Source organism: Calidris pugnax, unplaced genomic scaffold, assembly GCF_001431845.1.
Source record: "Calidris pugnax isolate Ruff unplaced genomic scaffold, ASM143184v1 scaffold15, whole genome shotgun sequence".
Lineage (NCBI taxonomy): Eukaryota > Metazoa > Chordata > Aves > Charadriiformes > Scolopacidae > Calidris > Calidris pugnax.
The window spans coordinates 102,567-124,563 of NW_015090774.1; the positions used below are offsets into that span (position 1 = coordinate 102,567).

The 21,997-nt window shown below is 48.1% G+C and overlaps 1 protein-coding gene across 9 annotated transcripts in view; it reads right to left on the minus strand.

Annotated features, from left to right (window-relative positions):
* The window catches only part of DCTN1 (dynactin subunit 1), a 78,771-nt gene that overhangs the window by 46,906 nt on the left and 9,868 nt on the right, over window positions 1-21,997 (minus strand). For 2 of the 9 annotated variants that reach the window (XM_014943884.1, XM_014943869.1), the window contains exons 1-4: window positions 18,821-19,095; window positions 8,934-9,182; window positions 4,527-4,605; window positions 484-515 (exon numbers count right to left, since the gene is read on the minus strand). In XM_014943884.1, coding sequence (XP_014799370.1) covers window positions 484-515; window positions 4,527-4,605; window positions 8,934-9,182; window positions 18,821-18,853 — 393 coding nt within the window. In that variant the 5' untranslated portion in view covers window positions 18,854-19,095. Of the gene's footprint in view, window positions 1-483; window positions 516-4,526; window positions 4,606-8,933; window positions 9,183-18,820; window positions 19,096-21,997 lie in introns of those variants that run through there. The other 7 variants (XM_014943900.1, XM_014943876.1, XM_014943929.1 and 4 more) reach the window with 4 other exon arrangements.

Here is a 21,997-nt window from a genome sequence, read left to right on the forward strand (position 1 = left end):
CTGCAGGATGTAGGGGTCATTATTTAAAGGAACAGAGCCAAGAGGCATGCAGGGCGTGAATGTTGCAATATTGATTGCAATTAGATAAAAACATGCAATACAGGAAACTGTACTGGGCTTTTATTCCTCAGTAACTTACTGATTTCTGGTCATTAGTCGAAAATTACTTTTTATACGGCCCTGTTTCCCATGGGTTTCAGGAGAAATGCACTTCACCATGGGCGTTTTTATTATAGAGCACTGAACTGCAAAGGGCTAATTAAGGGCCAGCCTGGCAAAACTCTGCCCTTTCTGCGTGTTTTGTGTGTGTGCGTGTCTCCACGTGCTCTTCCTGCCGGGTTGAAAAATGGAGCTTTTAGAGAGGTGATAGAAGTTAGTGAAAAGTCGGGAAGAGTGCCATGTGCAAGCTGCCTCTCCCACTAATCATACACTGCAAAGTGGGTTTGCTTCAGCAGCCTGCAGAGTCACGGGCTCAGCACTCACCAGTTTGCTGGCTTTGGCAGCATCCAGGGAATCTGTAAAGAAAAACAGAAACAGAACCATGAGCTTTGGCCCAAAGGACGCCTCCAGCCTGACCCGCATACCGAGTGTCTCTGCAGCCCGGCAAGCGTGGAGGCACACTGAAAGGACCATTTACGTGTTCTTAGGGAAGTGGGCGTGAAGCAGAGACCAGGATAAACCAGGAAACGGGTGTACAATGGGGCACGGGCTTGGAGGAACAGGGGCTCCCTTATTAGACCCGCTGGCACAGCTTGAGAAAGCCTCGCACTGAGACACACGCGTCAGAAGTAGGTCAGGCTATGCTGCTTTTCTTGAGTTAAATTACTGCAATTCAGAGAATCCTGAGTCATCTTCAGAGCACTCTTTCTATCGGAAACACACATTGGTCCCATATCTAATCAGCCGGATTCTAAACAAGAATCTAATGTATCAACAGAAATACGGGTCCAGAGACCATTTTACTTCATGCACCAAAATAAAAAGTTTCCATCCCAGTGCATAGATAGTCAGGAATCTGAATACACACAAGGTATGTGAGAGACCGCTCAGAGACACTCCCAAACCAACCAGCTGTGGCTTTACTCCCTCTGCTCTCCACCTCAGCCCAGGGAACTGTGTGTGTCCCCTCCCTGAGCAGGGCATCCACAGTCCTAACAGGTCTCAAGCTCAGCAGACCAGTCCTTCCTGTTCCTCAGAGAGCAAACCTCCTGCAGCACAAGTGGCCACCAGGAATATCTGCCCTCGGCCTTCCCCAGGTCACTAAACTCGTCGTTTGCTGGCTGTTACGAGGTGCTCCCATTTTACCATCCTAACAGAGGGCTGATGGAGCACACCATTACAGAGCCTGCCCATTACGGCAGGACATCAGGTGTCAGCACCGGGCTAAACCCCACTGCTCAAACAAACCTACCCCCCCAAACTCAGGATTCCTTCCTCGTTCTCTGGATTACCAGGGTGTGCAGTTGGACAGCACAATGAGTGCCACATACATGAGTGTGGAGGAAACAGACTGCGTGATCTTGGCCTATGTTTATCAGAGATGAAGGTAACAACTGCATTTAGCAGGTTTGGCTATATGACATCCTTTGTTCCATTTCTGGATGTCTGGTAGGTCCACAAGAAGCTCACAGCCACAGAAGCTGCTTGCCACCCTCCTCTCCCAGCTGCAATTCCACCAGGGAAGTTTTCCAGCTGTGACACTGATCACCCCAACAGCAAATGCTGCAGAAGCATCTCATAAATAAAAACCAGGAGCCACCTCCACTGTGTACCTCACACCTCTGCTAGTCTGGGAGAGGAAGGGGCTGGGTCTATGGGAAGAGCAATCTCTGCATCACCCACCGCAGTCAGACTGCAGCAGCCGGCACTGCCGTTTCCATGGAAACTCCTGGCAAGCAGCCGCATCCCAGCACCTGCATCCCTACCAAGGAGCATCGCAGCCAACACCGAACCTACACGCCTGGGCTCCCTCTCCTCCTGCCACGGCACACCCAGGGAGCTGGCCCCCCAGGACCTGGCCAGTGTCCCCCCCACATGCTGGCAATACCCATCCTGCAACCCCCAAACTCAAGCTAAAAGCACCCATTTCCCCTCCTGCATGATGTTTATGGGCTCCTGCCCTGAAACAGGCTCTGAGCAGCAGGAGGCAGAGGAAGCAACACTGACGCTGCACGCTGGGAGGGGTGACCTGAACTGCTTGTGGTTTATTCATTTCTCTGAGTGGAAGAACTAGCAGCTGGGGGAAAAACGGGCTGCAGCATCACCACAGAAGTTCCTTGAACGCCACTGGGCAGCAAGAACAAACTTCAGAGTGCTCAGAGAAAAGGAGAGAGAGTCCTGAAAATATCACAGCAGTGCGCTGTGAGTAAGCAGCCATACACCTCCAGACACTGCAGTTAACTGCTGGCTGCCCCAGACAAAGGTTTGAAAAGAACCAGAGACAACTCTGCAATAGACAGCAGAGATTAGAGCCTTGGAAAGAATTTCACATAACGAGAGGGGAGAAGGTGCAGGATTTAAAGATTCTTCAGGTGGACATACACAGATGTAGGGAAATTAAAAGGCGGCAACATTTGCTGAAGAGCCACACTACACCCAGAGTTTGGTTTGTCACTTTTTCTCCCTTGTCTCCAGGTCGTTAACATATTTCTGGTCTCTACATTCCCATCTGCCAGCTGAAGGAAGCATCAGTTGCAACTGAATTCTCAGAACTTTTAAGTGAAGGTCTAAAGAGCACTTGCCTTTTCTCCCTAGCTCCTAATAACTGAGGGATGAGAAAAACCACAGCAGACTCCCAGTGCTGGAAGGTTTGTGGCCTTTGCACAGGTTCAGCACCCAAAGGGGTGATGTCCACTAACATAAATTCAGAAAGCCCAGAACTACAGGAGCAGCAGGAGAAAAAAATGCTTGCACAGCTCCACACAAGCACCTTATGCTAAACAAGTAAAGAATTGTAACAGGGAAAACTGAATTTTCAGCTGGAAAGTCTGAATTGAGAAAGACTGAAAAGATCATACACACATGAAGGAGTATTTTCATTGACTATTAATATCAAGTACATACAAAGAACAGGCTGAAGTTGCACATGAAGGACTGGGCTTTCCTGCACTCTGGAAAAGAAAACACTCAGACTAGCATACTAAGCAGAAAAGTTTCCATTTTTTTGCATTAAAAACCTCACCCCTAAATTAAAACTGGCTTGCTTTAAATGTTTCTCTGTTCAGCTGCACATGCTAATTGGAGGATCCAAAGCAGAGATGAATTAAAGTGGCTGGGTTGTACCAACCCCAGGCTCTCCGCAGTGGCAGCGAGCTGTTGGAGCCTGGAGCTCTCTTCAGCAGAAGGTGACGGCAAAGTGCCAAGGGACTTGAATGCCAATTCAAATTTCGCTTCCACTCATGGGACAGACAAAATTAACATCTCATGGGAATATCCCCCTCCTTGGGCTAATTATCTCACCCCCTTCTGATGCCTTGGGGTATGTTTCATGCAGCTGAAGGGTAGATTTCATTTTACCAAGTGAAGTGGAATTTTAATTTCTACTGGCCAGGAGAGGGGAAAAACCAACAACAAAAAACCCCAACTCTATTCTGAACCACTAAGCACATGTTCAACAAACGCTTCACTCACAAGAAATCCCCAGCTTGGCACACATCACCGACAGACCATCCAGGACAGGAAGCTATCAGAGCTTTTTCCGCAAGCTCCTAGGATCCCTAAGTGTACCACTAAATAATCACTCAACAAAAACAGACCTCAGTGGGAGGGAAGCCTGTCAGAAGGAAAAAAAGAGCAACCCACGAGGGACCAAACAAAGCGAGCTATTGCAGAGTGGCCTGAGAAGGGGAAAAGCAGAAGGAACACTCAACGCTGAGCAGAAAGCATTCACTGCCAGAGAGGTGGGAAACAGGCACAGCCTCGAACAGCTAGTGGCCTGTAAGCTGCAATTTCACAGTGCCAGAGCAGTTCAAGTACTTACTTCAAAATACGGGTTGACATAGTCCTCAAGAATATGGTTTAGTGATTTTTTTTTATTGGTTTGGTTTATTTTTTGTCAGAGATAGGTTGATGGTTGGACTGGTTTGGTTTTTTTTTTTGTCAGAGATAGGTTGATGGTTGGACTAGGTGATCTTTAAGGTCCCTTCCAACCTAGACAATTCTATGATTCCATGTGTCCACCCCTCAAGGAAGGATTTCCTACCCCTCCAGGAAGGGCTTCCCACCTGCTTCCCACCAGACAGATTTTCATAGTAAGGACAGAGCTGCTTGAAGCAACTTTTCCATGCCGTGCTTCCTTCTGTGATCCCCAAGGACTACATTGGACCTTGCAGAGAGGTGAAAAAGGTGGGGTGAGCATTTACCCAAACCAGGGACAGAGCCCTGGGAATACCTGCTATCACCCCTCAGCAGCCAAGCCCTCACCTCCCCAGCGTGTGTGGACCCCTGACATATGCTCAGTCATGGAACCTCATCTGGTGCAGGTCAAGGGAGAGATGAGGTTTTGGGGCAGAATCGACCAGTCGTACCTCTTTTGGGGACTTTCAAGGCAGCAGATTCTGGTGTTTCTGGGGACGTTGTATCGGCTCCATCTTCAAAGACTTGGATCTGGGAAAAAGTATAACAACTATTATTACAAAAAAAGAAACAAACCACAAACCAGAAAAAAGAATGTGATCAGAAAACAGGTCCATTTTGGTAGCAGATTTAAACAGTGCGGACTGCATTTTTTTTCCGCAATGATTTTTAATTTAGTTCTTCCAGCTGAGCTATCCAACCACCCTCCTTCCACAGGCATCCTGAAAACAACAAAATGTTCTTTATTCACACAAGGAATACAGAATAAAGTCAAACCTCAGGCTCCGACAGCCCAGAACATCTTTAACAGTTCCACGATCACTCTACACAGCAATCAGTTCACAAGCCTTGGTCTGACAGTTATTTTAAGTCACTGACAACTTAACAGAAAGCTCATTTTTTATTTTTCTGTGTGTTGTCTTAGCAAAAACTATTTAAAAACTCTTCTTTCTCTTCATAAGGAAAACTACTTTTCTCTGAAACAGAGAACTTCAGTGACTCGAAATGCCAACAGAGGGGGGTTTGTTTCGGTTTTTTAATCTAAAAGCTGCCCAGTTCTCTAGGGAACCCCAGGAAGCACACACAGGGATACCTTCAGGTCTGAGCCATGTTAAGCTATCTAAGGGTCGAAGGATTTAAGGCTATCTCTCTGTTAACTATTTTTGCACACATTTTTGCCTGATAAATATAGAAAATATTGCTTGAAAGGATTAGATCACTTCTTGACAACCATCCCTTCATCTTAGAAGATCAACAGTGCCTAACAGGTATTTGCCCTACCTGTTCCAGGAAAACCTGGGTGCTCAGTTTAAAAATAAAAATAATCTGCAAACCTGTCAGTCACGGTTTTCATTTTGGGAAGATGCCCAAGTACCAGAAACATATTCTTAAATTAAAAGGAGCAAGGAGACCGAGCAAAATTATACCACGGAAATCATGGCAACTGCACCAATGCTGAGAGTATTCAAACCACAGTTTTAAAAGTGAGGACAAGGCAAGTGACCCCTGGAAAGTGGGCATCTGACACAGCCAGGCCCACCTCATCTTCAGAGGGACTTGGCAACATACAGATTTTCACATCATCTCACTAAACGCAGCAGCATGGCAAAACCAGACCCAAGGACTATGGAAACAGGATCCCGGGGGATCTGCTGAACCAGATCGTGCACAAGAGTTTATCCAAACTGAGGGTGGGACTTGGGGTTTTCCACCAGGTATGACTCAGGTGCTAACATCAGACTTACTGGGAGATGGCTAACAACAAGAAGACAGCAGGAACCAGCACAGAGCTTGCTTTTGGGTTAGACTGGGGAAGTGCAACAACATACAAGATGTGCTGCAGAAGCAAATTTAAGCTGATAAGCTCCTCTGCCAAGCAGGAGCAGAAAAGCAGCTCCACTTGGTGTCAAAATCTATGATAATGTTTCCACACACCATAAAAGAAAACTCGTGTTCAAAATCACTAGCCCAAATACAAGTCCCAGGCAGGCAGAATTGTTGGTTGCCGACAAAAAGGTTGCCAAAAGATAAGGAGCAAACACTTGGTCGGAAATGCCTGTCTGTGTTGACACAGCTGCTGGAAACAGTGCTCCAGCCCTCTGCTAACTGGAAAACAAGCAGGGAAGGGATGGTCAGAGATACAACAGCCCCTCCGCAGCCCGCTCCCAGCGTGGCACCCACCCTCCGCACAGACAGCCAACACGGCCTCAGCTCAAATCTTTCAAATCTTTGAAATTTTACATCAGTACATCCACAATAAATTAAAAGAATACTCCTAGGCTTTGTTGATGCTGGTATTACTGGTGCTTATTTTGTAAGACGTATTTTTAAGTGGAGGGGAGAACAGAAAGTTACTTATCTTGGAAACTCTTAAAAACATTTTACAGGTGTTTAACAAGATGCGCTTGTATTGATGGAGGAGATCTGCTTCATAAACAATGAGAAAAACATTTCTCAGTTACAAATTATTTTCCCCTGAGAAATGTATTATTGACATTCAGTGGTCTGACAGCATGTGTTACCACAGGAAAGCCACCCGCTATGCTGGGGAGACCTAGAAATGAAATATGGGAGGAAGCAGTAGACAGATTTACAGAGGCGAGCACAAGCAGAGCATTAACTCTGCTGAAAGGGAACCCTGCCACTTTCCATTTCTATCTTAAACCCAGTTCTTGAAAAATTGATGCCCAAACCGTAACGGTGGCTTAGCTGACTGGCTGCTGATACCCTGGGCAGCTTTCTCCACCGCCTCTGCTGGTCTTCTGCTTTGGTGCAGGCTGACTCACCAGCTCGCTAAGCCCTCGTGCTGGAAGCCCTCTGGGAAGCTGCGCTCTGCAATAAGAGCTTGAGAAAAAGGCTGGAGAGCCCAGAGCCATGGCCCTGCGCCTGTTTGGCAGCTGCTGAACAAGTCAGGCACAGGAATTTCTGTGATTTGCAATCCCTGCTGGATGTGCTCCTCAAAGACTCTGCTCCCCTGTGCTCTCACCAAGTTCACCTTTCCACACACATCACAGCTTCAGAGGGACAGCGAGTGCACACGCACGCACCAGGGATTTGCTCGTCGCAGGGAAGAGTGGGCAGAGAAACCACTTACCATCACCGTGGAAAAGCAGCTTATTTTTAAGCAAACTGAGCGCTCCTCAGTTGAAGACATGTGAGAAAGACCCAAACCATTTCAAAACCGAAGCGATAAAGAGGAAACGCGGTGAGAGGTGGCTGTCAGACCCTGCAGTGAGCCTCAGCCCTCCTGCACCAGCTCCCTTGGGCCGGCTCCTGCAACCCAGCAGTTTTTGAGTCCCAGGAGAAGACACTATAGAGCACCCTTCAGTTTGACCCCCAAATTACCCAGTGCAAAGCCATACACAGGAACCTTAGCACCACCACCCTGCCGTTGCCAGCAGATGAGATGGAAACTCCTCTGAAGGCCACGAGGGAGCATAACAACACTGACCACGCGTGGTCAGTGGGACCGTGGGACACATGTACCACTGCATGTCACCAGACGTCCGATGGGTGCAGAAGGCCCACACTACACCTGGAGCAGAGGAACTGCCCTGGTCTGTCAGCACTGGGATTTCACAAGTGCTTGATGTGCAGAGACCTGCCAACAGGCTGCCCTGTGTGCTCAGCTCCTCTCCAGCTACCCGGCCTGGGAGATGCGTGTCCTGGTCCTGCAGACCAGAAGTTTTAATTGTAATCTTCTGCGTTCGCTTCTCCAGCTGGCAGGCCAGGCTGAGTGATGGACCAGTAAAACAGCCCGCAGAGAGCATTCACCTCTCATCGGTGATCCGTTACTGCAGCCCCTGACCAGGTGTGAACTGAAAGCCCTTCTGATGACCAGGACAGAGGATGCTGGGATCCACCCCAGGACTACTGCTCCTAAAATCCCTGATTTCATTTTCAGCTTCCCCCACGCTTCCTCAGTCACCCACTGCTAATGTCCTGGAAGTGAGCCACTACGTCTGGTGGGGCAGCAGGAGGGTCTGTGGGAGCAGAACGGAGTGCTCTCCATGCTCTGCTGCGGAGATGCTGCAGGGTGGAACTTAAACCAGTCATTTTGTGCCAAGAAAGAAGAAAAGGAGCTGAATGTCTCTCACCGTGACATCACGCTTGGAGCACATCAACCTGTGGGACTCAAGAAAAGTGTCACTTTTCTACACTTGGGCTGATGAAGATTACACAGAAGAAATTAAAATGCAAGAGACTTGTTTTGTAGATAACCAAGCTTCTGGTTCCTACCTATAATACTTGAAGAGCAAAATTTCAACAACTAAACAGAAATCACATATTTTATATACTTTGAGGTAAACAGTCTTTAATTAAAATTCTCTGACTTTACTTCCAGGTAAACACCCGGATATTGGTCCCAAACTTCATCTCCTATGGACGGTGCAGCCGCTAACTCTGAGGCAGCAACAGCCAGCAGACTCTACTATTCATTTTGGAGGCAAATTCAAACCATTCCACGCTCTCTGGAATCCACCAAACTTTTTTTCCACCCAATTCATCTGAAAATATTTCATGATGATCCCATAAATTGGGCTAATCAAGACACTCAATGAAAAGTGCAGAGAAGCTGCGTGTCAGACTAGAACAAACTCCAGCTCTGCTAGGAGCCCATTCTCCAGGCGAGGCTTCTGTCTGCATTTGGAGTTGTTCTGCTCCCTCGTACGATGGAAGATGAAGAGTCCCAGAAACTGTGCCCTCTCTAGGAGCGAAGGAAACTCATTTTATCTCTCCCCACCTGGGTGCAATGGGCCATTTTCCTCTATTTAAGCAAGCGATCCATTAGCCACTCATACCCGAGACAAGCCTGGCAAGCAGAGGCCACCGCAGGGCATGCGCAGAGGGACGCGTACCTGAGACTGCCGCACAAAGATGCCGTGGTTTTCTTCACAGGTGAAGTATTTTCTGCCCTGCACAGTCCCGTCGTTCTTGCCCTTCGCTTCATCCAGGATGACACCGACCCACTTGCCCGTGGCAAACAGGGTGGCACCGACGTAAGCCACGGTGCCACGGTGCCCCTTCCCGATGACTTCCACTCTGGAGCCCACCTTCAGGGGCTTGCTCCCCGCTTCCGTGCTCATCCTGGGGCCGGTGCTGGACGCCTGACGACAGAGAGGAGGAGAAGCACAGCAAGTTAAACACAGCTGGTGCAGACAGACAGACCCACGGTTCGGACATCGGTGTCTCATTCCCCTCCAGCAGCACCCTTCACCCCACCACCCACAGCCCAGGGGGTCGGTTCCCATTCACCTCCGCTGCCCTTTCGTTTCGGGAGCCAGCAAAAGGTAATTCCTTCCACTAAAGCTGCCAAACAGGAATCGCAAACAATGGCAAAACCCACTATTAACTACTACTCTTCAGTGTTTAACAGACACACTGGGCTCACAAACCCCATTTATAAGGTTTTTATAAGCTTTGGGGAAAAAAACCCACAACTGTGAAGTGGCAGGTGTTAGCGCAGTTGTATTTGCCTTAATCTACACTTCCTCTGTCCTTTTTTCATTACATCAAAAACCGCCTACAGCTTTCCAGCCTCTTGTGTTACATGCTCGGGAACAGAAAACCCATCTCTGATACAGTTTACTTTCCTACCCTCCTTATTGTCAGAACTTAAGAGGACCTGGTGGCCCACCACTGGCTGCAGAGCTCGACCACCCACCCACACCAGTTTCTCTACGTTTATGGGGACCCCCTCTGTGCCAGGACTCCGGGGTACCCACTGTAACAGCATTTCCTTCAGGATGCTGAGGAGCAGAAAATATTGGTGGTAAATTCATTAGGGTTTCAAGGCATGATCATCGTAAACATTAATCCGCATTTAAATTGCAGAGTGCGTCACTAGATTTCAAGCTTACCATTTCTGACGTGCACCCCTCTGTTTAGGTAAACTTAACCACATCAATCAATTATTTGAGACCACCAGTAAGGCAATAGCTGTGAGTAACAACATTAGTGCACTTGAGACCCCCAGTCATAAATTCTAACAGAGTTTGTAAGGGGGGAGCCAGACAAGTAAGGCATCAGGATCTTCCCCCCACCTCCAATGCCTCCTCCTCTGAAATAAACCCGAATAAAATAGATCAAGTTTATACTATATTGCCACAGAGCTAAATTAAGTCTATATTTTTAACTGTTTAAAAAATAATCTCTCCCCAAATCTTGATGCCTTCAGAAAGCTACCACTTTTAAGCACAATTAAGATGTGGAGGGGGTGTTTGACTGTCCTGCTCAGTCCCAGTTAGTAGCTCAGTCCGACACTGCGGCGTTGTCCTTCCAGTGGTCTCTAAAACGAAGCACGCCTGGCATTTACATCATCCCATTTGTCAGTAGTTCTGTTTATTGTGTAGAAAATATTTGGTTTTGATTGCTGCTGGGCCTGGCTTGGGTGAAAGAATATACTCTTTATTCAGATGAGAACAGAAGGCTGCTTTCACTCCCTCAAACCCCGACACAGAAAACAGCCGAGAAAGGGCACTCTCAAGCTGATGGACGTGAAGACAAGTATCAGCAGCAGCCAGACACCAAGCGGGGTTTTCTGCAGCTGCAGGGGCAGGTAGACCTCAGCCTGTCCCAGGAACCAAGCGTGTTTTGAAAGCTTCTGGCTGGCACATGCAGAAACCCGAATCACCACTGTTAGCAGACAAAGCAACAAATTATTGCCTCCCTTTGCATACTGATGTAGTGGGTTTGAATGCGGAACATACCCATCATGCTCAGGAGGTTTTGTGACTAAGAACTGTGGTGCCAGTTCTCCACACAAAGCTGAATTCCAGTTTTCATCCAAATACAATTGGCAGAAATCAAAAGCGCAAAATAATCTTTTAATTAAAAAAAAACCAAAATGAATCACCATTTTCTAGCAAATAAACAAAAACAAGATTTCAAATCTAAAAACTTCTGCTACATACTGAAATAAACATCTACCAAAATATTGGATCCTTTCAGCTGTCAGAAGGACTAGCAACAATATTCTGCAAAACACTCGCAGCAGCAAAATCAACGTGTCCCACGTTATACAAAATGAGAGCAAAACTCCAAGAAAACAAGAACCCTAAAGGAAAAGCAAGATTCACCATTTAAATAGAAAACTTCCTGCTCAGTGATTTAAAAAAAAACATAAACAAAACCAAACTAATCGGTTCCCTTTTTGTCCATCCTGGTGTATACTGGCCAGTTTAGTTTCTGGTGGCTGCGAGCAGCTGCAGTGCAGGTAGGATCTATAGATTGTGTGTGAAGCACCACGAGCTGGGAATCAGAGCTGGATGGCTGTGGGTACCCCCTGCCCGCAGGAGGGCACGGACCCCTGGGGATAAGGGGTCTTACAGTGGTCCTAACAGTTAAACCGTGGTGGAAAATCCATTCTACAAGTGTGTTCACACACGACTTCAACAGGTGTGGGCTAATGGTTAAAAGAGAGAATGCACTTACAGAGGAAATAAGGAAGCAAGATTATAAACTGAAGATACCAGACTTGTACCATCACAGTGTTGGCTCTCGCCAATTTCATAAATAATGTACCTAATTAACAGAAGCAGGCAGGTTTACTGCTAATTCACAAGGTAAAACTGTCATGTTGTCTTCCTGTGGATAAGTCCTGAAGACCCTTTTTTCAAATCACAGTGTTTAGATTTTTGTTATTTTAATGATAACATATCCCAGCTTAGGCTCTGCCTGCACCGGTGACTTTCCAAATCACGAGGCTGGGATGTTTCTCAGGTAACTTCTGGAGATGCTGCCGGACACCCCCTCGCAGCTCCACGGCCTCGCAGCTCCACGGCTGCAAAGCAGCACAAACTCAGAAACACTCACGCCAGCAGGAGCACGACCAAGGAGGCAGCTGGCGGCAGGAACTGGCAGGAAAAAGCCCAGGGAGATGTTTCAGGAGGAGAAGAGCACAACTTGCAGGAACCAACCTCTCAGCTGCATTGAGTGGGACAAGACAAGAGTCTCGGAACACAGAGATAACCCAGCGAGGCTTTCACCAGATAACCTCACAGACAATTTCATTTTTATTTTTCTATAGCATCAGTTCGTAGAGTGGTAGCAGATAAACTGGCCTCAAAAATCAACTATTTCACCATCTCTGCTGCAGCAGCATCACAGTTGGTGTTGTGGGCTGCAGGTGGGTGTCTGAGGAACGCCTCCTGCAGAGAACTTGCATGGGAGCTGCGGGAGAACTTGTCTTCCCTGCATCTTTTCCAAAGCATCATCAGAGTAAACATACATACTAGCAGTAACCAAAAACACCTAGATTTTTAAGCAAACGGATACAGGATACAGCAAGGCTCCACGCTGCAGCTTTTCTGACAGCAGAAATAATTTAGGAGGCTCCTGACATCTTTCCTCCAGTTTCTTGCCAGTTCTCTGTCATGGATGAACAACCTACCAAGTGCACCAACCCAACTGATGTTAAAAATGCCGTCTCTCAACCAGGTCTCGATGTGGCCACAGACAGACACCTACCACAAAGAAGGGACATGCAGCAGAGGTGGAGGTGAGGAGTCTCGTAAGCCAGATTTACCAGTTTAAGGCAATTAGCAGTGGATCCACAGCAGAAGATCACACCACCAGTATTTCAGGGCTGCTTTCCTTCTCGTCAGCAGTCGCATAAATTCTCCAGGGAAGAAAAACTGGGACTTCACATGGAAAAAGAATTTCCTGACTTTTTTTTTTTTAAACCACAAAAGCTCTTCAGGGCCTGTTTTACAAATTATGAAGCAGAGATGCATAATAAAGAAAGCAGCACAGCTTTGTTCCTTGCAAAACCATCTCCAGAGACCATCCCCTAAGAATTAGCAGCAGACTCAAACGAGTGAATCACCTCATCAGCCTATTTGGAAGTTCCACCACATTTCACTTGCAATATGCTCCAGCACAGATTCTCTGCCACGGGGACTCCTTTCCATGCCTACAGAGGAGCGAGCAGCTCTTCAACAGAAAGAAAAGACCATTTTCCCTGCATCAAACTGCCCTGAGATTGCAGCGAGCTACCCAATTAGTGCAGCAGAAAGAAACTAACACCAGACTTTACTGGAAAGGAGAGTAAACCCATCGTGCAGATAAGCGCCTGGCAAGCCCTTCACACCCCAGCTGTCCTGGCACCAGAAAGCCTCTCCTCTGCAGCCAAGCAACTGGAAAAATCAAAATGCAGGTAAAAGCCTCCAAGATGCGCAGTTTTTTCCCAACTATGAATAGATACCCAGCTCAGGATTCTTCTTTGTAGTGGCATGAAAGGGTAGACCAAAATAATTTACATTACCACAGCGAAACACAAAATTATGCAAATTACTGTAAATCTGCTGAGTAGTCTGAAAAAACTGCCAACTCAGGTAGCACTCCCTTTTAAAGATTCGTTTTAAATGAGTTCTAGCATTTTCATTAGCAAATAAGACAGAGGGCTTTGCATTTCTTCTCTATGGATCCAGACACACAGGCAAAGCATTTGAAGGTTACTTTTTACATGGTAAAACAACTGAAAATTCTTTAGGTGTCACAAAACTCCGGTTTTCTCTCTGGAGGCACCCACAGAGAACCAAGGGAAGGGGCTGTGTGGATATTTTCTGCCCTTTATTTTGGGCAATATCCCAGGCAATCAGCCCCTCCTCGCCATGGGGTGGTGATGCCATAACCTGGTGAATGTGGCTGCCCCGGTGCCCGCAGGCGAGCCGAGCCCTCCAGGTCATCTCCGCTGGCAGAGACACGAGCTGAGAAAATAAATGGCTTTTGATACGCTCTGGCAGGTAATTTATTGCTACAGAATTAGGTTCAGACTAAGCCTCCGAATCATAAACATAAAAAGGCTTTAAATTATGGGGGGTGTTGACCTAAAAAATAAACACACACATTTAGATAGCTGTCCCGGATGCTGTGTCCCAGGAAATCCCGACAGGCACTGCACTGCAGTGAGCAGCCTGGTCCTGGATGAAGGACACGCAATTCAAAACTCCACCCAAGTCCTGGCTGCCAGGCTTAGGGAGGGCTCTTGGACCTGCAGCTCCATCACTACAGTGAGCTCCCTCTGCTCCACAAGCCACTTTCCACCTCTAAATAATAGATTTATTTAATGATATTGCACCTCCAGATAACGGATTTCATTAGCAACAATAGCAACATCTCAAAAAAGTTTTGTCTTCATTTGTCTCATGACTCCCCTGAGCCTGTATGAACAACAGGTCAGTCCCAGGATTTATTTGTCACTCAAGTCATTAGTTAGATGTTATAATTAACACAGCAGCCAATTAATAACATATGCATCACCACAAGAAAGTAATAAAACAAATCGTGAATATCTTTCTCGCATGGCTGCGATCTCATTAGTGCTGAATGACAAAAGTTAACGCAATTAAATCTGGCAGAAGTAGGTACACATTTTCAGACTCACATATAAAATTATAATAATTTTTTTAATCTATCAAATAAGGTTTAACTTTAAAAAACAAACGGAAAGTTTACTAATTCCACAGTATTCCCATGCTGAGTGTCCTTACTTCCCGAGAAAGTCTGTAATTTGTCACATCAGCAAAAAAGCATTTCAGATTAACTTTTACCACTTATGACATCTCCAAGGATCTTCGGGAGTAGCATCCTGCCCCAGATGGGTGTCCTTTACAACGCCAATGAAGGTACGTAAGTATTCCGTACTCCCTGAACCTGTTGGGACACGGCACTTGGGGTAGAAAAGGACTTCAAGGGGCTCAGTGAGGTCCACCCTAGAGCTCTGCACCACATCTGCAGCTTCCCAGGACCCATCAGAAACAGGACCATCCCAAGTCCATCCACCTCTCTAACAAATTAGAAATAAGGCCATGGGACAAGTTGCACTGCTCCAACGGGAGGATGACAGTGCACACCATTCACTGATATCTCCATGGCCTTAATTTCAGGAGCTCACCAGCACAGTTTTGTTCAGGTTAACACACATGGCTTTGTTCTAACCAAAATCCTAAACAGCAATTTGGACCCAAACCTGCAGAACCACATGAGCCATGGGGCCAGCTCCCCAGCCAGGGATCGCCACCGTCCTTGCCTCAGGACAACACACCAGGATCAATATTATCTTGTTCTCGTGTTGCAGCTTGCCATAACCCGTGCTGCTGTCAGTATGTCGGAATGAAACAAGGATCAACCTGATTTCTCTGATGACTCTGTCTTGCCTCAGCTCTCCAGTGTTGCCAAACAAGCCAGGGGCTAATCTGTCCGATTCAACTCAAGACTGGAGGTTCAAAGCAATGCGACTACTTCAATTTTGGATTTTAAAAGCTGGAAATAGTGCGTCCCCAGCGCTTCCCAGATGACTGCAGGCTGGGGACCTGATGGCCTTCCCGAGCAGAGGTGGAAGGGCAGAGCCAGGTCAGTGGTGGCCCAAGGAGACTGGTGCCCACCTGCAGCCATTCCTCTTGGCTGCAGCCACGGTCCCTTGCCAGCTGCAAAGGAAGGAGGAAACGGTGAGAGACACCACAAACTTAGGGATGGTCCTCCTGGGGGACACTAGGGCTCAGCAGCCCAACACAGCAGCCAGTGACACAAGCCAGGGTCTCCAGGCACAGTACAACATGTCAGCTCCTCACCGATCTCTTCCTAAGAGCCAGAGCATCTCTGGAGAGCTGCACCTCGCACACTGAAGGGTTTGCCCCTGGCAACTGGCAGGCTCCATCTTCAGGAAAACCAACAGGCAAAACTTCAGGTGGGGCTGAGTTTCAGGAACTCTTTCCCTGCCACCAGTGACCAAAAGGTCATCATCTCCCATTTCCCAGTGAACAAAGGAGACACAAGCATCCTCTCTGGTCATGTCAGCTTTTCCAGCAGGCCACACCAGTGCTCTGGATACCCGAAGCTTGGGTACGAAGAGCAAGGTGGTGATACACTGATGGTGAGTAAGAAGGATGGAGGAGGAGAGAACTACAGAAAGCTCCCACAGACCATAGGAGGAGAGAAGGGGTATGCACATGAGGCCAGAGTCACCTCCCAGGGCCACTCACCCACTGACAGACTGTGAATCAGGCAGGAGCCCTCAGGAGATCTGCGTAAGCATCAGTGCGGACAATCTGTAACAGCTCAATCATCACTCCCATGCAGCCATAGTCTAAAGGGTGAATAAGCTGATAATTACATGAAATGAGAAATTAGTGTGCTCTGATAGCAGAGGCAGGGTTCCTTCCCCCCACTCTCCCCAACCTACACCACAGAGTACTGATGGCCAACTCAGGAACCCCAAGAAGAGGCACAGAGGAAGCAGTGGGGATCAGGCAGCCAGAGAAACAACCAGGAATAATGACCCACCGGAGGAGCCATCACTGCCCATGCAGCACTAGACCAGTGTCCGTCAGGACAGACCCTATGTAGGGTGCTCAGAAGAAGGCACCATCCCAGGAGGAGCTCCTCGTCCTGCTCACCAGCCAGACGGAGACAGGGCTGGAGAAGAAACCTCCTCCAGGTGAGAAGTGAGCCACATGGGCTCCACTTTGACTGCCCACCTGCTCCATCTGCACAGTCGCCTACCTGGCACCACAATTTCCCATTTTTACCCCCATTCAAACTATTACACACATTTACAGACCATTTCTTCAGTTATTTGAAGATGCTGGTTATCAGTCACTGAAAAATGGATGCAATTCCAAGTGACTTGACTTGTGATTCCAGCATGATTTGGGTCACTACTGTGTTCCATCTGAGCATGACGGTCTCAGCTTCTCGCTCCATTATAGCGGATAACCCAAGGAATATTTATTGTATTCCTTCCAGAAGTCAGACTCACATCATCACGCCGGCACACGGGGACGCCTCCCTCCGTGCAGATTTGACTAATTGAACCTCAAACTGTCATTCAAAGTACAGATCAAAAGTTTCAGGCGAACCTCAAACACAGCAACCACCTCTGAAAAGCTCCCGTGACGAGATTCACAACCGCAGGTTAAAACGCTCTTAGCCTCAAATTCAAGATGTGACCCAACAGAGCTGGAATAAGGAAAGAACTGGAAAAAACTCTAGTTTCTTTTAAGTCTAGTTATTACTGAATAGGTAGTGTGTGGCACTGCCATACTGTCCCTATTAAAAGGAGGGAATTACCCCAGGATTAAGAGCAGACCCATCAGCCGGTGACACGTTGGGGGTGGCTGCCACCTCACCCAGCAGAAGCTGGAGCGGTGCGGGTCTGCTGCTGTCAGACTTGCAGATGAGGCAGCAAGGCAACGCCAGGGTGAAGCCCCCACTGTGCAAACACTGCCACGCTACTGGATTCATCCTGCTCAAGGCTGGGAAGCAAGAAGTCAAATGGGTTCAGGTGTTTCTGACTGCAACGACACCAGCCACAGCGCTGGTGTATGACCACGCGTCCCTAAAACCCTTGTATGGACACCACCAGGATGGCCACTCAGGACAGCCTGGCCAGAAGGGCTGGCACAGCTTCGGTCCCTGCGGTACCGATTTCAAAATGCAATTTGAGTAAAATGCAGATAAGCCTCCTCACATGCATGAGATAAAGCTGCCGTCCTGCCCGACCGAAATTCAATGCAGTTATCAGTACAGAACTGTCAAGACTCAGTTTGAAATTTCACCTCCTTCGCCCCACTGTCCCCCACTGAAAACAGCAATATTATTAGCAAACACAGAATGGTGGCAGTGGGAGCCCCCTGCCTTCGTTCACCCGCAGACATCATTCCCCAGCCCCGGGGAGCGCTCCGCAGCCGCATCCCCACGCGGAAACACACTTTGACCCCGCACAGGGTGGGGAAAGCAACTTTCCAGCCGCACGTTATCACCGGCAGCCCCGGGCCTTTTTCTGAATGGCAGCTGATCCGTTCAGCAGCTTGTGACTACGCAAGCAGATCGTTTCGGCCAGAGACCAAATCACACACACAACGCCCCACCGGTGACGGGCGGCTCCGGGCTCGGTGCTCTCGCACAACGCCCTTGCCCAGGCAGGCAGAGCAGGGACAGGTCACACTCCTCCACGGGGGTTTTTTTGGGTAGTCCCCGGGCTGGACACGGACCTGGTATAAGAGGGGTGGTGGGAAGGGGTCTGCCCTCCCGCCCCTGCAACCGGCCCTGGAGTTACAAAGCTCTCTGCCAAGTTGGCAAGCACACCAAGTAACCAGAGGCGCCGAAAATGCACCGCCCGGTCCCCAAAACAGCCAGTGTCTGGGACACAATGTCACCGCGCTGGCGAGGGAGAACAAAATGACAAAGAAAGAAACTCCAAAGAAAGGCCTTGCTGTAGGGCCGGTGCCCGGCTCCGGTTCTGCTGCCCACCGCACAGCCCAGGGTTAACTGCAATATGGTAAAACCTGGAAATGATTTTCAGGCACTCGGAAGCTCAGTATCTCACCATGCAACCTGGAAAATAAGCAAAGAGGAAGGAAAAAACATGATGCAGAAAGGAAAACAACCCCGAATCTTTGTGCTGTAAAGCCCTAGAAAGATTCTGTCATCACCGGAGGCTCAGCTGACACCTCATTGCATTATCAGTGATAATTAACAGCAAAGACAGACTAACTTACATCAAAAGGACATGTCCGCTAATATAATTCAGACTATTTATCTACCCACTGTAAACCATAACAGACATTGTTGGTGATGAAGATATCAAATTCCAGAAATATGAAAGCAGAGGAAACACAACCTAGATTTCAGTATAAAAATAGATATATTTTTTCATTGCAACAGATAGCATTAAGATACATTACAATATTATCTATCAGCATAGCCAGGAGTTTGTAAATAAGTTTCCCTCCCCCCAACTTACCCGGCTGTATGTGTGTCTCTTGCTCTGGGCCATGCTGCCGCTGGCTTTCCTCTTTATTTTAAAGATTTATTATTTTTAGATAACGGTCTCAGTTCATGGCCAGCAGTAATTCAGCAGAGGTTTTTCACGTTTCAGCCGATCTAACCATCCCTGTTGTCCCCCCGGCGAGGCTCTGCTGGGTCACCCAGAAAGGGGGGAAAAAAAAAAAAAAGCCCTTTTTTCTGGCAGAGGATTCTTTAATACAGGGATATACAAAAATCCAGCCCGGCTGATGGAGACTACTCTGCGCTAGTGCTGCTCCAGACTTGTCACCGGCGCTGCCAGCTCGCTGGGTCCTAACGCTACCCGGCTCCTGATGGAGCTGCAGGAGGAGAGGCAACCAACCAGCCTCTGCTCGGCCACCGTGAGGCCCCGGCACGGCCACCGCTCGCCGGGACACCGGGGAAGGCAAAACCTCCTCCTGCCCACCCTGCCATGCTGGCAGCACCCACTGCTGGGTGCTGGGAAGGGCCACCCTAGTGTCCCTCCAGCCAGGAGCCATCCAAGACACCCCTGGGCACCGCCACAGCAGCACTCGGCGTGCCTCCCACGCTCTCCCCCGTGCCCCTTGCCTGGTGCCAAGGTTTGCCCCCAACAGCCGTGCCTTGCTTTCCCCCCTCTCCCCTGGCACTGCATCCCTCCATAGCAAAGTTTGAGGAAAAACACCATGATGCCCGTGGTTCTTCTCTCAAATGAATAATGACAGAACCAGAGGAAATGGTCTAAAGTTGCAGCAGGGAAGGTTTAGATTAGATATAAGGAAGAATTACTTTTACTGAGAGTGTGGTCATGCACTGGAACAGCCTGCCCAGGGAGGTGGAGGAGTCACCATCCCTGGAGGTATTTAAGAAACATGTAGACATGGCACTTCAGGGCATGCTCTAGTGCCAGAGATTGTTGGTTTGTGTCTGTTTGTGGTTTTTTAGTGTCTGGTTTGGTTTTTTTTTGTGTTTGGACCCGATGATGTCAAAGGTCCCTTCCAACCATGAAGATTCTGTGATTCTCTCCCCAGCACCCCACAGCCACGTACAGCACCACCGGGTAAAGGTGTGCACACATCCACAGCACAGGCAGACGGGAGGCACGGAGACCAAACAGTTAATTGTGGGGCATTTTTTTAAAAATCAATAATTGTTCTTCCCCTCGTTGATCTGAATAGATGTCTAATTAAAGTCATCAGCCCCTCTTCTCAGAGCTGTCTGCGGCGTTAATTGCTGCCTGTGAAATGGCAAGCAGGGCTAACGGAGGGGCTTTGGCAAGCCACCGTGCCCCACTGCCTTGTGCTGCAGCTTCCTCTGTGGCTGCAAGAGACTGCACATGAGGACCCTGCACCCAGCCATCCCCCATCAGGACACCAACACACCCCGCTGTCTCCAAAACAGGGGTCACATCAGGAATTTTTATGATTGTTTACATAGCACCCGATTGCTGTGACCATAACAAAGGCAATGAACTATTTGAAGAGAAAAACCAATGTCATCAGAAAGTTTTTAAAAGGGTGAAGAAGAATAAGTTTGGGAAGTTCTTGACAGGTCAATATGGGGGCTGTAGTTCATTATTTGTAGCAATAAACAAGACCAACACTTGTATCCCATGGTCCCTTATCTCCTGCACAGCTGCAGATGATTCCTTAGTATTCTATGAAAGGTAAACAAGAAAAGCAAGCTTCACATCAGCTGTCTTAATGCCTGTACCTGTGCTGAAATTTTGCTTTAAGAACGGTAAATAAGGCAGAAAAGTTTGAAAACCATAGATGAACATCAAAAAAGCAAAGCATGGCACTGAACGAGAGGTGGCATGTTCAGATAGAGCAAGATCAGACATCCCAGGGAATGAACAAGGTGGTCCTTCAAGGATAACAGCAATTACATCCAAAGGAATGAACTTTAAAGACATACGATGAGGATGAACAACAAAAAACATAGCTAGAAACTAGACCTTGATCACAGAGACAACCAAGAACTCAACGAGAGCAAGCCCTGCACACTGGCTGATCACCAGAGCTACAAACTGCCCAGGGTGAGCAAACAGGAAAATAACTGCACCCACCGGGCAGAAAAACCCTGCTGTTGCTCCAGGAGCTCCACGAGGCTGCTTTGAAAAGCTACAGGGTTTTTATCACAGCAAAATTACATTTCTCATGCAAAGCACAGGTTAAATTATCCACTAGGTAAGCACACTGCAGTCATCCACGTCTCTCCAGCCAGCCAGCACAAAGGGGAAGTTAAAACCTGTTGGTCACTTCCTAAGCAGTCTTCTGCAGAGAGAGGAACACCTGAGCTGAAGGCATTTTTCCCTTTCGCTACGCTGTTGTAAAGGAAGCAGTTACACATACAGAAATCCAACCCAAAAGTTACTGAGAGTTACAAAAAGGCAAGAGTATCGTCCCATTCCCCTCAACTCTGTCAGCTCTCGGAGAGATCAAGGACATTAGATGCCAAAACTTGCATTATTTGAACAAAAACCCTTGTCAAACACAACCAAAACTAGTCAAACACAATGAAATTATGAAAAAGTGAGACTACCACCACCTCAGCCAGCCCTGCGCCTGTGTGGCTGAGCCTGTGCAGCAGGAGGAACCCGATCTCCAGCCTCTCTCAGCCTTCCCACACATGATAAATATATTTTGCATCTGTGCAACCCATCAGGTGAAGGTTCCCAAAGCTCTTCACAAAAACCTCCAGTCCGGAAGACAGGCCAAACCACAGCGATTAACCAGAAGAGAGGAATGCAAAGCAACACCAGAGAGAGCTGGAAACACCAGGCAGTGATGTGTTGGTTGATCAGGAACAGGCAGTTTGTCCCCGATCAGGTCACTCTGTCTTTCTCTACCGCCCGTAATATGAACAAAGCCAGCCACTTTGGGAGGAGGATCGCGGTGCTCCCCCTGCACTGATCCATAAACAAAAAGGAGGGGTGGGAGGCATCACTGCAGCAGCCCCCAGCCCCAGATTTGGACACAAGGGGGTCTTCCCGTTCACATCGCAGAAAAATCCAACAGTTGTGGAACCACAAAATCCCCAGACTAAAAATCCCACTTCTGTCAACTTTCCCTCATTCCCCTACAAGGGCTGTGCAGGCGTCAGGGCTCCCTGCTCCACACACGCTGACAAGACAGGGCTCTTTTGGTTCCTCTCT